This window comes from Giraffa tippelskirchi, chromosome 2, assembly GCF_054371585.1.
Source record: "Giraffa tippelskirchi isolate mGirTip1 chromosome 2, T2T-mGirTip1v1.2.pri, whole genome shotgun sequence".
NCBI classification, from domain to species: domain Eukaryota; kingdom Metazoa; phylum Chordata; class Mammalia; order Artiodactyla; family Giraffidae; genus Giraffa; species Giraffa tippelskirchi.
The window spans coordinates 50,507,957-50,523,935 of record NC_137276.1 but is presented as its reverse complement, the minus strand read 5'-3'; the positions used below and the strand labels follow the sequence as shown (position 1 = coordinate 50,523,935).

General features: G+C 38.2%; 1 protein-coding gene across 18 annotated transcripts in view; it reads left to right on the top strand.

Moving 5' to 3' along the window:
• Window positions 1-15,979, top strand: part of MAPK8 (mitogen-activated protein kinase 8) — a 93,129-nt gene that overhangs the window by 47,767 nt on the left and 29,383 nt on the right. For 14 of the 18 annotated variants that reach the window (XM_081561984.1, XM_081561860.1, XM_081561933.1 and 11 more), the window contains 2 exons: window positions 9,371-9,473; window positions 11,490-11,660. In XM_081561984.1, coding sequence (XP_081418110.1) covers window positions 11,539-11,660 — 122 coding nt within the window. In that variant the 5' untranslated portion in view covers window positions 9,371-9,473; window positions 11,490-11,538. The remainder of the gene's footprint in view (window positions 1-9,370; window positions 9,474-11,489; window positions 11,661-15,979) is intronic. The other 4 variants (XM_081561870.1, XM_081561925.1, XM_081561885.1 and 1 more) reach the window with 1 other exon arrangement.

Below are 15,979 nucleotides of genomic sequence, written 5' to 3'. Positions count from 1 at the left end.
ATGGGAGAAAATAATAGCAAATGAAACTGACAAAGGATTAATTTCCAAAATATACAAACAGCTTATACAACTCAATGCTAGAAAAACAAACAACCCAATCAAAAAGTGGGAAAAAGACCTAAACAGACATTTCTCCAAAGAAGACATACAGATGGCTAACAAACATGAAAAGATGCTCAACATGGCTCATTATTAGAGAAATGCAAATCAAAACCACAATGAGATACCACCTCACACCAGTCAGAATGGCCATCATCAAGTCTACAAACAATAAATGCCAGAGTGGGTGTGGAGAAAAGGGAACACTCGTGCACTGTTGGTGAGAATGTAAATTGATACAGCCACTATGGAAGACAGTATGCAGGTTCCTTAAAAAACTAGGAATAAAACCACCATACGACCCAGCAGTCCCACTCCTAGGCATATACCCTGAGGAAACCAAAATTGAAAAAGACACATGTATCCCATTGTTCATTGCAGCACTATTTACAATAGCTAGAACATGGAAGCAACCTAGATGTTCATCAATAGATGAATGGATAAAGAAGTTGTGGTACATATACACAATGGAATATTACTCAGCCATACAAAGGAAGGCGTTTGAGTCAGTTCTGATGAGGTGGGTGAACCTAGAGCCTATTCTGCAGAGTAAAGTGAGTCAGAAAGAGAAAGATAAATATTGTATTCTAACATACATATACAGAATCTAGAAAAATGATACTGAAGAATTTATTTACAGGGCAGCAATGGAGAAACAGAGAGAATAGACTTATGGACATGGGGAGAGGGGAGGAGAGGGTGAGATGTATGGAAAGAGTAACATGGAAACTTATATTACCATATGTAAAATAGATAGCCAATGGGAATTTGCTGTATGGCTCAGGAAACTGAAACAGTGGCTCTGTATCAATGTAGAGAGGTGGGATGGGGAGGGAGATGGGAGGGAGGTTCAAAAGGGATCAGATATATGTATACCTATGGCTGATTCATATTGAAGTCTGACAAAACAACAAAATTCTATAAAGCTATTATCCTTCAATAAAAAAAATTTAAAAAGTGATATAAAATGTAAGTTTATTAAATTTAATAGGATTTTTGAAACATTGACTTCAGTGTTAGGCCAGGAAATCTCTTATTATACTCTGAAAGTAGTCAGACTTCATTAGACCTGATATCACAGAGACTAACATGCATAGGGCTGTCGTATGAAAGGCTATTATCTACTTGCTGAGAAAGCAGTGCTAAGCAATTCCTTAGCATAGATGGATACTGTAGATTATGGTTCTGCTACCTTGGCCATAACTGATAAGCCCAGGGGAGATCTTTGACCTAAGGCTAGTGGTCTGTGAAATAGCCTGGTATGAAAACTGTACACAAAGCAATAATGGGGAGTCAACTAATCAATCATATACCTCCTTTTTTCCTGTAAGTTACTCCTTGAGAAGAGGAGAATGATGGGCAATTGTAATGGGAACTTATAGTTACAGTTTGTTCATTTGTTGTTCATTCACCTATTTGAATGACCAATATTTGCCAGTTACTATTTTAGGCTCTAATGATATAAACAGACCAATGTTTATGCTTTCTTGAAGCTCATGTTTGAGGGGACAGATAATTAGCATGTAATAGATGTCAGTAGTGGTAAGTGCTTTGAAGAAAAATGAAACAGGCTGAGAAAGAGGGTATGATTAGAAGGTGCTAGTTTAGATGGGCTAATCATGTAAGACAGGGCTTCCCAGATGATGCTTATGGTAAAGAGCCTGCCTGCCAGTGCAGAAGACATGAGAGATGTGGGTTCAATCCCTGGGTTGGGCAGATCCCCTGGAGTAGGAATTGGCAACCCACTCCAGTACCCTTGTCTGGAAAATTCCATGGACAGAGGAGCCTTGTGGGCTACAGTCCATGGGACTACAGAGAATCAGACACGACTGAGTGGCTGAGCACACACACAGAGTCAGACGTAAGGCATTTCTGAGAAGCTGATGTTTGAGCAGAGTCAGATGAAGGGGGAAAAGGCAGCATGCAGCCACCATCAGAAGCCGAGTTACACAGAAGAAACTTTCAGAGTAGAATGAGATGTTATATTAGTTAAGGTTCTCCAGAGAAACAGAACCTAAATGATGGGTGAATGGCTGGATAGATGGATGGGAAGGGAGGGAGAGAGAGAGAACATGAATGGATGCTGACAAGTTCCAAGATCTAAGTTGGCATGCCGGAGACCCAGGAAAGCTGATGTAATACTTCAAGTCTAATGGCCTAATACCCAGAAGAGGTGATGATGTAAGTTCTAGCCTGAAGGCCAGCAGGCTCGAGACTCAGAAAGAATCAATATTTCAGTTCTGGGCTGAAAGCATGAAAAAAATGGTATCGAAGGCCAGCAGGCTCGAGACTCAGAAAGAATCAATATTTCAGTTCTGGGCTGAAAGCATGAAAAAAATGATATCCCATCCTGAAGACAGTCAGGCAGGAGGAATTCCCTTCTGCTTTAATAAACTTTTTTGTTTTTATTCAGGCCTTCAGCAGACTGGATGTGGCCTGCCAGCATTAGGGAGAGCAATTCGCTTTACTCAGTCTGTTGACTTAAATGTTAAAGTCATCCAAACACCTTCACAGAATCACCTAGAGTAATGTTTCACAAGTATCTGTATACCTTGTGGCCTAGTCAGTTTGACATGCAGAGTTAACCATCACTGATGGCATCTGTTGGTAGCCATAAAAAACAAGATGAGTGAAGATGGATAGGCTCCACTTCAACCCCAGAGACTTATTATGAAGATTATGTGATGATTAGAGCTGTCTTGAATTCTGAACTTCATTGCATTGCCTGAATTATGTCCCTTTGTCTGTGAGGCCTGGCTTTATGGCTGTATTGAACTCACTCTTTTTTCCCTAAGTGCTTTTTATAAAACTACTAAGTTTAATTTGTTTGTCTCTACATTCAGACTCACCAGAACAACCATTTCATGGATGAGCCAGCCTGATAGCAGTTGAGTCTTATTTCTTGTATAGACATTACAGAAGTAAACCTTCGGTCATAAAAACCTAATTCAGTCTTTGGTTTTTTTCCCTGCTTATGAAGGAAAACAGTGGTAAAGATAAACAGAAAACTTTAATTTGTTACTTTAAAAAGGTTCATGTTCTTAGTTAACATTTTTAGCAGTTATTAAATTTTACCTCTTTTGAAGAGCTGACGTGTTTTGTAAATCTGAAGGTGTAGGAGACACAGTCCTTTCCCTCAAAGATCACACCGTCTGGTAGTAAAATCTGCGTATCCAAGTATACAGCAAGGTAGTTTTGATGAGAAATTAGGTTCAAGCTGGAAAAGTCCTCATGAATATTATTTTTAAGCTAGTCTTTGGTAGATAGAAGGCTTCCCTGGTGGCTCAGATGGTAAAAACATGTGCCTGCAATGCGGGAGACCTAGGTTCAATCCCTGGGTGGGGAAGATCCCCTGGAGAAGGAAATGGCAACCCACTCTAGTACTGTTGCCTGGAAAATCCCATGGACGGAGGAGCCTGGTAGGCTACAGTCCATGGGGTCACAAAGAGTCGGACATGACTGAGCGACTTTCTCTCTGTCTTTCTCTCTCTTTCTCTCTCTCCCTCTCTCTCTCTCTCTCTCTCTCTCTCTCTCTCTCTCTCTCTCTCTGTAGATATAATTTGCATAGATACCAGAAAGGTGAAAAATATTTCCCCAAAAAGGAAAGGTAAATTAGAAAATCAGAGCATGAGAGTTTGGGAGTGATAATTTAGCCACGTTGACGTGAGTGTAGTATTCTTGCAGAGGAATATTTTGAAAGCTAAAGCTGAAAGTCATTATGTCTACAACATTCTGTTGCATGTTAATCACTTTTAGCCTAAGTTACTCATCTGTTAAATAGCATAATAATGCCTGTCTTTTCTCTTTTTCCTATGAGCCACGTAACCAGTCACATCTAAATTCTCTACCTATACTTTTGTTGTTTTTAATCCACAAAGAGGCCTTTTTGAGTAGGGGAATGAGTTATCAGACTCCCTATCATTGCCTCCTCACACTCTTCCTGTTTCAGCTTCATCATGGAGAGAACAGTACGCCAAATGGATCCTCTCTAAATCTCACCGGTATCCTTCATACCCTTACCTTTTAAATTGTTCCTTCTGTCTTAGTCTTCTGAAGGTAGTTCCTGGTGGCAATGCTACTTTCGTATCTTCATCTGTATGGTCACACATATGCTCTGGATCCCATTTCTTTCTACATTTTCAGAGATTATTCTAACTGAAACCTTAGTTTTCTTTTTCACTCTCCTCGTCTCACCCTTCCCATTTTTGCAGTCCTTTCTGTTAACAGATAAATATGTTCAGGTTTTCTTTGTATTATATATGTTATGCATGCTATACTGTAGAATGTTATATATTGTATCTAATCTGATCATCCTTTCTTGACCATATATCATTCTCCATCAATTTCCTCTCATCTTCTTTGCTAAACTTCTCTAAAGAAATAGTTACACCCACTTACTTCTAAAATCGTATTTTTTTATTCACACCTAAGCTCATTCCAATCTAGCTTCTACTCCCATCACTCTAGTACTCTTCTACTCCCGTCACTCTGCTTATTTGACATTTCTATAGCATTCAATACTTTTGGCCACTCTGTTCTTTAAAACACTCTGCCTTTGGCTTTATCAATGTATTCTCCTCATTTTCTATCTCTTTCTCTGGCTACATCTTCACTGACTTCTTTATTGGCTTATCTTTCTCTAATTACTCATTAATTGTGGGTATCCACAGAGCTGACTCAAGCCATTCTTGCTACAACATTTTGTTGAGTAGTACCATTCTTTCTCATTGCTTTAATAATGATGCCAGCTCTTAAATTTGTATCTTTCACCCAGATATCTCCTTGAGGTTCAGTTCTGTATCTAGCTAACAAATTGATATTTCCATTTGGATATCTCAGGGATCTATCTCAGTCTCAACATGCTTAAGATTCAACATGTTTATAACTTCTCCTCTTCCTGGGAATACCAGACCATCTGACCTGTCTCTTGAGAAACCTGTATGCAGGTCAGGAAGCAATAGTTAGAAGTGGACATGGAACAACAGACTGGTTCCAAATAGGAAAAGGAGTACATCAAGGCTGTATATTGTCACCCTGCTTATTTAACTTATATGCAGAGTACATCATGAGAAACGCTGGGCTGGAAGAAACACAAGCTGGAATCAAGATTGCCGGGAGAAATATCAATAACCTCAGATATGCGGATGACACCACCCTTATGGCAGAAAGTGAAGAAGAACTAAAGAGCCTCTTGATGAAGGTGAAAGAGGAGAGTGAAAAAGTTGGCTTAAAGCTCAACATTCAGAAAACTAAGATCATGGCATCTGGTCCCAACACTTCATGGGAAATAGATGGGGAAACAGTGGAAACAGTGTCAGACTTTATTTTTTTGGGTTCCAAAATTACTGCTGATGGTGATTGCAGCCATGAAATTAAAAGACGCTTACTCCTTGGAAGGAAGGTTATGGCTAACCTAGATAGCATATTTAGAAGCAGAGACATTACTTTGCCAACAAAAGTCCGTCTAGTCAAGGCTATGGTTTTTCCAGTGGTCATGTATGGATGTGAGAGTTGGACGGTGAAGAAAGCTGAGCACTGCAGAATTGATGCTTTTGAACTGTGGTGTTGGAGAAGACTCTTGAGAGTCCCTTGGACTGCAAGGAGATCCAATCAATCCATCCTAAAAGAGATCAATCCTGGGTGTTCATTGGAAGGACTGATGTTGAAGCTGAAACTCCAATACTTTGGCCACCTTATGCGAAGAGTTGACTCATTGGAAAAGACCGTAATGCTGGGTAGGATTGGGGGCGAGAGGAGAAGGGGACGACAGAGGATGAGATGGTTGGATGGCATCACTGACTCGATGGACATGGGTTTGGGTAGACTCCGGAAGTTGGTGATGGACAGGGAGGCCTGGCGTGCTGCAATTCATGGGGTCGCAAAGAATCGAACACGACTGAGTGACTGAACTTCCTTTATATCTTCTTCAGCACCAAGACTTGTTTATTTTGGACTCAGTATATATAGTGTATGGATGAAGGACTTAAATCCTCACTCAAAACAGACAAACAACACCAAAAGACCCTCACTTTTACTTCTTACTAACTTTGTTACCATGCTAAGTCACCTCAGTCGTGTCCGACTCTGTGCAACCCCATAGATGGCAGCCCAGCAGGCTCCACCGTCCATGGAATTCTCCACGCAAGAACACTGGAGTGGGTTGCCATTTCCTTCTCCAATGCATGAAAGTGAAAAGTGAAAGTGAAGTCGCTCAGTCGTGTCCAACTCTTAGCGAACCCATGGACTGCAGCCTACCAGGCTCCTCCATCCATGAGATTTTGCAGGCAAGAGTACTGGAGTGGGATTTGTAGCCATAAGCAACCTTTTTTAAGACTCACTTTCATCATCTGTAAAATGAAAAAACAATAGGTCCTTTCTTAATGTAATGTAACATCAGACAAAAGGAGTATGTGGGACTTCCACTTCCAGATAATATGTAGTAACAGGGACTGAATTTACTCTCTAGCCATAAGCAGTTATTAATAGAAAACCCTCATAGGACTGTTGTGAGGATTAAAAGAGTATTTGTTAAACACTTGAAATAGGACATAGCATAAAGTAAGCTCTATATAAAATTTTGCTTTTTTATAAGTAAATATAGATATGATGGTTAAAAAAATTGTGGAATGAAGCTATAAAGTGCTGCTTTAAGGGTAAATTAATAGTATTAAGTGTGTATAATATTAAGAGCAGTTCTCAAATCATTACTCTTAAGCTTCTGTTTAAAGAAACTAAATAAGAGTCATGCCAAAACAAAAAGAGGACTAAAGGCAAAAGCAGAAACCAAAGAAATAGAAAAGTACAAAATAAAGAAAATCAGAAATTAAAATCTGGCTTTTTTAAAAGGTTGATAATAGTGATAAAATTCTAGCCAGTTCAGTTCAGTCACTCAGTCGTGTCCGACTCTTTGCGACCCCGTGGACTGCAGCACACCAGGTGTCCCTGATCATCATCTGCTCCTGCAGTTTACCCAAACTCATGTCCATTGAGTCGGTAATGCCATCCAACCGTCTCATCCTCTGTCATCCCCTTTGCCTCCTGCCTTCAATCTTTCTCAATATCAGGGTCTTTTCAAATGAGTCAGCTCTTCGCATCAGGTGGCCGAAGTATTGGAGTTTCAGCTTCAACATCAGTCTTTCCAATGAACACTCAGGACTCATCTCCTTTAGGAAGGACTGGATGGATCTCCATGCAGTCCAAAGGACTTTCAAGAGTATTCTCCAACATCACAGTTCAAAAGTATCAGTTCTTCGGCACTCAGCTTTCTTTATGGTTCAATTCTTCACATCTATACATGACACCTGGAAAAACCATAGCTTTGACTAGACAGGTCTTTGTCAGTAAAGTAATGTCTTTGCTTTTTAACGTGCTCTTTAGGTTTGTCATAGCTTTTCTTCCATGGAGCATTCAGTTCAGTTCAGTCTCACTCAGTTGTGTCCAACTCTTTGCGACCCCATGAACCGCAGCATGCCAAGCCTCTCTGTCCATCACCAACTCCTGTAGTTCACCCAAACTCATGTCCATTGAGTCGGTGATGCCACCTAACCATCGCATCCTCTGTCGTCCCCTTCTCCTCCTGCTCTCAATATTTTCCAGCATCAGGGACTTTTCAAATGAGTCAGCTCTTCACATGAGGTGGCCAAAGTATTGGAGTTTCACCTTCAACATTAGTCCTTCCAATGAACACCCAGGACTGATCTCCTTTAGGATGGACTGGTTGGATCTCCTTGCAGTCCAAGGGACTCTCAAGAGTCTTCTCCAATACCATAGTTCAAAAGCATCAATGCTTCTATGCTCAGCTTTCTTTATAGTCCAACTCTCACATCCATACATGACCACTGGAAAAACCATAGCCTTGACTAGACGGACCTTTGTTGACAGAGTAATATCTCTGCTTTTTAATATGCTGTCCAGGTTGGTCATAACTTTCCTTCCAAGGAGTAAGCATCTTTTAATTTCATGGCTACAATCACCATCTGCAGTGACTTTGGAGCCCCCAAAAATAAAGTCAGCCACTGTTTCCACTGTTTCCCCATCTATCTGCCATGAAATGATGGGACCAGATGCCATGATCTTAGTTTTCTGAATGTTGAGCTTTAAGCCAACTTTTTCACTCTCCTCTGTCACTTTCATCAAGAGGCTGTTTAGTTTTTCTTCATTTTCTGCCATAAAGGTGGTGTCATCTGCTTATCTGAGGTTGTTGATAATTTCTCCCGGCAGTCTTGATTCCAGCTTGTGTTTCTTCCAGCCCAGCGTTTCTCATGATGTACTCTGCATATAAGTTAAATAAGCAGGGTGACAGTATACAGCCTTGACGTACTGCTTTTCCTATTTGGAACCAGTCTGTTGTTCCATGTCCAGTTCTAACTGTTGCTTCCTGACCTGCATACAGATTTCTCAAGAGGCTGGTCAGGTGATCTGGTATTCCCATCTCTTTCAGAATTTTCCACAGTTTATTGTGATCCACACAGTCAAAGGCTTTGGCATAGTCAATAAAGCAGAAATAGAAGTTTTTCTGGAACTCTCTTGCTTTTTCGATGATCCAGTGGATGTTGGGAATTTGATCTCTGGTTCCTCTGCCTTTCTAAAACCAGCTTGAACATCTGGAAGTTCACGGTTCACGTATTGCTGAAGCCTGGCTTGGAGAATTTTGAGCATTACTTTACTAGCATGTGAGATGCGTGCAATTGTGTGGTAGTTTGAGCATTCTTTGGCATTGCCTTTCTTTGGGATTGGAATGAAAACTGATCTTTTCCAGGCTGTGGCCCCTGCTGAGTTTAGCAAGTGTCTTAATTTCATGGCTGCAGTCATCATCTGCAATGATTTTGGAGCCCAAGAAAATAAAGTCTGTCAGTGTTTCCATTGTTTCCCCATCTATTTGCCATGATGTGATGAGACTGAATCAATGGTTATTAAAAAAAAAAAGATAACATTTTGACCAAGTAAAATTCATTACAGGAATATTAAGTTTGGTTTAACATTCGAAAATCAGTTAGTGTAATTCACCGTATGAACCTACTAAGTAAGAAAGAAAGAGTATGATTATTCAAATTGATTCAGGAAAATCATTTGGCAAAATTGAATGTTCTTTAGTGATAAAAACTCAGTCAACTAGGACTTGGAAGGGAACTTTCTCAGCCTGTTAAAGGGCATCTAGTAAAATCCAATAATTTGTATTACACTTTACATCACATTCAGTGGCATAAGACTGAATGCTTTTCCCCTAATCGGGAATGGGGGACTGATGTTTGCTCATACCACTTCTTTTCAGGATTATAGTCATTGTAGTGAGGAAAGAAAAAGATGTCAAAGCCATCCCAATTGGAAATGAAGAAGGAACTGCTTGTGTATGTAGAACAAAAAAAGTCTACTAAGTAAGTAACAAGTGAGCTTAGTATGAAGTTATTATACAAATAAACTGTATTTCTTTGTACTAGCAATGAACAACTGAAATTTAAGTAAAAATAAAAACATTCACAATAGCATCTAAAAGTCGTTAATACTGTGGAGAAGTTGAACACGATTTTGCAAGATTTGTATATTGAAAACTATAAAATGTTGCTGAGGGAACTTAAAGAAGAACCAAATGAATGAATGAATATCATGAATAAGGGTCAGAAAGCTGAAATGATATCAGAAAACTCAAAATTGTTATAATGTCATTTCTCCCCAAATTGATGTTTGTTACTCAGTGCAGTTCCAATCAGTATATCCACAGGCTTTTTTGTATAAATTGACAAGTCTAGGGTCTTTCAACTTAGGCAAAGTTAATGTGACTTTGGTTTCAGACAGTATTCTCTGGAGTATTACATGACTAGTTTAGTTATTGATTTTGGAGATGTTCCTCTGGGCTTTTCTTTTATCTAATTAATTTCTTTACCTTCTCAATTGCTTTCAATTAATTTATTTCTCCTTTAAAGCCTGTACTGTTTGTACTTTGTGTTTAACTTTTATGTTTAACTCCACATACCTAAAACTTATTAATTTTAATTTTATTTCTTTCATTTGTATTAGTTCAGTAGCTCACTAGTTTTCCTCTTCCAGCTCTTGCTCCCGTTCCTCTAACAGTATAACCTCCAAGTAGCAGCTGGTCAAGGCACTCTCTTACTCTGTAGTTTAACTTTCTGGTGGTTTCTATCCTACTCTTAAGAATTAAGCTATTAGTATCCAGTTCTTGAACCCCTACATGATCTGGCCCCAGGGTACATCATAGTGCCTGACACATAGTAAGCATTTAATACACTTCAAATTAAATCTTTGCATTATAAGTCTTATCAGAATTTGGTTGTTTGTTTGTTTATTTCTGTCTTAAGACCATACACATAAAAAGTAGTTCTTTAGACCTCATTGGTTTCTCAGTTTATCAGTTTATCGTGGGAAACGGAAAGTAGGTTGGAACCATATGGCATACATTTTAAGGCTCATTTTATTTTGTTTTTATCTTTTGGCCACAGTTCACGCCATGTAGGATCCTGGTTCCCTGGCCAGGGATCAAACCTGCACCCCTGCATTGAAAGCACAGAGTCTCAACCATTGGACCACCAGGGACATCCTTTGCATGCATTTTAGAACAGGCTGGTTTTGTCTAGTAAGGATAGATAATAAGGTTTGTCAGTAACCAGTACTCAAATGGGTAGAAAAAGACTGCTTTGGCTTTAATCAGACAAATGGTTAAAAAAAAAGAAAGCAATCAAAAAGTCTGTGGTCAGAACTTAGGTTATGCTTTAGGTGACCCAAACAATTGAAAACAGTACTGTTTTGTTTCATATCTCAGTATACTAAATGTTTCTCTCACTTATATTTTCTTATTTTTAAAATAACTTTACCTTATCTCTTTTTTCAATCTTACATTTTCTATCCTAATTCTCATTTTTCAGCCATTTCAACCTCAGCGTATACAGTACACTCAGATGTTGCTGTTGGGTGTCAGGAGCTCTGTCACAGTGACAGCAGGGTGCTGCTCTGTGTTTGTTTGGTAGGAGTGATATGCGATAACTAGCCTGTCAATTTGTTGTTCCTTCCACGTAGTACACTTAGTGAGATGGTGGATTGTTTTTGAATGAAAGTTTATCAGTTACAAAAATTAAGATTTAAACACTATAATCAAAACATGAAAAGGACTAGTTTAAATTTTTAAACTGTAAGTGACCTTAAAAACATGTTTAGTTATAATATTTGCTTTTTTTGTTTTTGTCTTTTTTAAACTATCAGTTATTTCTTAAGTGTAACAGATGCTAACTAGGCTCTGTGGTATTTTTTCTTTCTAACTGTGATTTTTAATGAAGCAGCTCTTTTAACATGATCTAGCAATCTGTGAACAGAGTAATGACTTGAATTTTGAGATTAAGCAAATTTATTTTGTTAACATCACATCTTGTTCCATTTTGCAGCTTCGTGGTGAATTTTTGGATGAAGCCATTAAATTAATTGCTTGCCACCATGAGCAGAAGCAAGCGTGACAGCAATTTTTATAGTGTAGAGATTGGAGATTCTACATTCACAGTCCTGAAACGGTATCAGAATTTAAAACCTATAGGTTCAGGAGCCCAAGGAATAGTATGGTAAGTTTTTAGTTCCAAAAGTTAGGCAAAAAAATCATTAACTGCTCTGTTTTCTCCTCTCATAAATTCCATGGTAAATATTTAGCTTGCCTCAAAAAATTAAATTAAAACTATAAAATTAAAGCTGTAATAATAAGTTGTTTTCTTCTGACATTAAGGCTTTTTATTACTATTCAGAAAACATTACTTTATAAATCAGCTCTGTCATCTCTTTAAGTGTAAATTATGATTAAATACTTGGTCTTAAGCCACGTAAAGACAAGTATCTATATCAGGAAAGAGTAAGTGGCGTGCTTATTAATTCTATGTCTTTTCCCATAACTAACTGTTCAGTAAGAAGCTTCACTTAATCATCACTTTTACACTGTAATGAAATTCTGGAATTTCATAAATCTTGTATTACACTGGGGAATAAAGTCAGCTAACGTCTCATTGTATGTGTTTCAAAAACTATATGTATCTTTAAAGTTGATTTACAGGCTAATTTCTACAAAAGACCTAGGCTTTATAGATCATTATAATTCCTTATAAACTGAAAATCAAAACACTCTTTGGGACAGTTCTGTTAATGATTTTAGGTCACTAAGTTAGCATAATAAGCTAGTGTTGGGGATTCTAAGCCTCAGTTCAGTTCAGTCGCTCAGTCGACTTTCTAAGCCTCACTGAAGCATAATTATATCTGTATTACCTCTTCTTGGACCAGATTTGTTTTTGAATCTATTTAAAAATCCTAAGTGTTTACAGTCATGCAGTTCTCCCAGGTTCAAGAAAAACTCTTGCATACAGCTCTTGCATATGTCCAGAAAGACACATATTGTGCTGTTCTTTGCAATACCATTTATAATAGCAAAAAATGGTAATAGCATCAAATCTGTCAGTAGGAGAATAGAAATACAGTGAAATGCTGTATACCATTTAAAATGAACTGGAGCTATATGTATCAACAAGGATAATCAGAAATATAATGTTGAGTTTAAAAGCAAGATGTAGAATATACATATATATGTAGTTTAGAATATATAAAGCAATATCATGTATAATTTATGAATGCAAAGATGTAAAAACATTCATAAACACCAAACTCAGAGTAGTACTTACCTCTGAGAATAAGGGAGAAGGAAGGGGCTTTACCTATAATAATATATTTCTTTTAAAAAACTTCAGAGGAATAATGGTGAAATATTAGAATCAATAAATTTGTATAATGGGAACAGTAACATCACCAACTTTTAACAGGCCTGAATTTGAGCAAATTCCAGGAGATAGAGGAGCCTGGTATACTGCAGTCCATGGGTCCACAAAGAGGCAGACACGATCTAGTGACTGAACAGCAACAACAAAAATACTTATTCTCTTTTCTGTATTCTTAATTTATAGGCTGTAATTTATACTGTCACAAATTACAGAAGCTGGGTCATTTTGTAAAACATTATTGGCTGACTGGTTATCATTTTAACTAATCACATTTAGCCAACCACAAATTAAATTTGAAGAAAATAATGTGGTAATTATCAATATTGTTAAGAATTTTGAAAGCAAACTCTTGATTCAGATTCTAGCTCTTTGATTTATTAACTTTGTAACGCATGGCAAATTTACTCTTCTATAGCCTGTTTTCCCACCTAATATATGCATGGTTGTTGTGAGGAATACATTGTTTATAAAATGGTTAATGGTATTTGAAAAGTGTAGTTTCTGTACTGTTGAGTTGTGCCCCAAGGCCACAGGTGCAGGCCTTGCACCAAGGCCACAGAAGCAGGACCCAGAATCAGGGTCATCTCTGAAGCTAATTGAGCCCCTTTGTAACTGTTGCCAAAAGCCCCCTGATCATCACTAACAAGCTTCCTGACTCCAAATTAGGCAAAGATGCCCACTCCAGTAAACACCTATAGCTCCCCAACCAATCACCTAACAACAGCCTTCCAGCAGGAATTTTCTTTATCGTGAGGCTATAAAAATTGGCTGTTAGCTCACGAAAACTGTTGACTCTCCCTAGTCTGTTAGGAGATCAGTCCACTGCGCATGCAGTGCCCACATTATCTCTGCTCTTTGTTCTTAATAAACTCACTCCCTTCTGAAATGCTCTGTATCTGGAAATTCTTTTCCATCCTGCACTTGGACTGCCTCAATGGGTACCTTCACTTATCCTCAGGTAAGTGCTTTTTGAAATTTGTGTACCAGAATTTTTTTCAAATTGCTTTGGAAGGTAACACCTGTCCTAAGGAATAAATGCCTTCAAATTTTTGATTATTCTTTCCAAAACATTACTGTGAAATAGACAAATAATTTTTTTTTAAGTCACTGTTGTATTACTGTCAGAATCAACTGAAGAACTTAAATTTTTTTCTTTAAAGACATTATTTTGGGCCCCAGTTTTAGTTAGTAAGATTCATTGGGTCTGGATTGGGGCTTCTGAATACCCAGGTGTTTTTTGTGCACGTTTGAGAATTAATAATTGGAAATCTAATTTCCTTGGATACAAAATAGCTCAATGTGATACTTGAATTTTACAATTTTAGAGTTTGAAATATTACTTTGATATAGTAGATAAAAAATTAATAGGAATGAAGTTAATGGTTAAAACATGCTTTATCTGAAACAATCAAAACTTCTAAACATTTGCATGACCTAGAATTTTTTTTGTTTTGCTTTTTTTTTTAATTTGGGAAGAACATATCTGTAAATAATGGCACTTTCTAATAAAGATTATAATATGTTTTGGTATGTGTATGTATATATATGTATATAGGCAATAGTTATGGTATATAGAATGTATAGATGTATCCTTTTATGCAGTGCCAATTTCTTAATACATAATTTCTTCACTATATTTAATATAGTAAAATAGCCACAAAAAAAACTCAAGTTTCCAGTTAGTCAGTTCAGTCGCTCAGTCTTGTCCGACTCTTTGCAACCCCATGAGCCGCAGCACGCCAGGCCTCCCTGTCCATCACCAACTCTCGTAGTTCACCCAAATTCATGTCCATTGAGTCGGTGATGCCATCCAGCCATCTCATCCTCTGTTGTCCCCTTCTCCTCCTGCCCTCAATCTTTCCCAGCATCAGAGTCTTTTCAAATGAGTCAGCTCTTCGCATGAGGTGGCCAAAGTATTGGAGTTTCAGCTTCAACATCAGTCCTTCCAATGAACACCCAGGACTGATCTCCTTGCAGTCCAAGGGACTCTCAAGAGTCTTCTCCAATACCATAGTTCAAAAGCATCAATTCTTCTATGCTCAGCTTTCTTTATAGTCCAACTCTCACATCCATACATGACTACTGGAAAAACCATAGCCTTGACTAGACGGACGTTTGTTGACAAAGTAATATCTCTGCTTTTTAATATGCTGTCTAGATTGGTCATAACTTTCCTTCCAAGGAGTACGTGTCTTTTAACTTCATGGCTACAATCACCATCTGCAGTGATTTTGGAGCCCCAAAAAATAAAGTCAGCCACTGTTTCCCCATCTATTTGTCATGAAGTGATGGGACCAGATGCCATGATCTTAGTTTTCTGAATGTTGAGCTTTAAGCCAACTTTTTCACTCTCCTCTTTCACTTTCATCAAGAGGCTGTTTAGTTCTTCATTTTCTGCCATAAGGGTGGTATCATCTGCATATCTGAGGTTGTTGATAATTTCTCCCGGCAGTCTTGATTCCAGCTTGTGCTTCTTCCAGCCCAGCATTTCTCATGATGTACTCTGCATATAAGTTAAATAAGCAGGGTGACAATATACAGCCTTGACGTACTCCTTTTCCTATTTGGAACCAGTCTGTTGTTCCCTGTCCAGTTCTAACTGTTGCTTCCTGACCTGCATACAGGTTTCTCAAGAGGCAGGTCAGATGATATGGTATTCCCATCTCTTTCAGAATTGTCCACAGTTTATTGTGATCCACACAGTCAAAGGCTTTGGCATAGTCAATAAAGCAGAAATAGAAGTTTTTCTGGAACTCTCTTGCTTTTTCAATGATCCAACGGATGTTGGCAATTTGATCTCTGGTTCCTCTGCCTTTTCTAAAACCAGCTTGAACATCTGGAAGTTCACAATTCACGTACTATTGAATCGTGGCTTGGAGAATTTTGAGCATTACTTTACTAGCGTGTGAGATGAGTGCAACTGTGTGGCAGTTTGAGCATTCTTTGGCATTGCCTTACTTTGGGATTGGAATGAAAACTGACCTTTTCCAGTCCTGTGGCCACTGCTGAGTTTTCCATATTTGCTGGCATATTGAGTGAAGTACTTTCACAGCATCATCTTTTAAGATTTGAAATAGCTCAACTGGAATTCCATCACCTCCACTAGCTTTGTTCGTAGTTTTGCT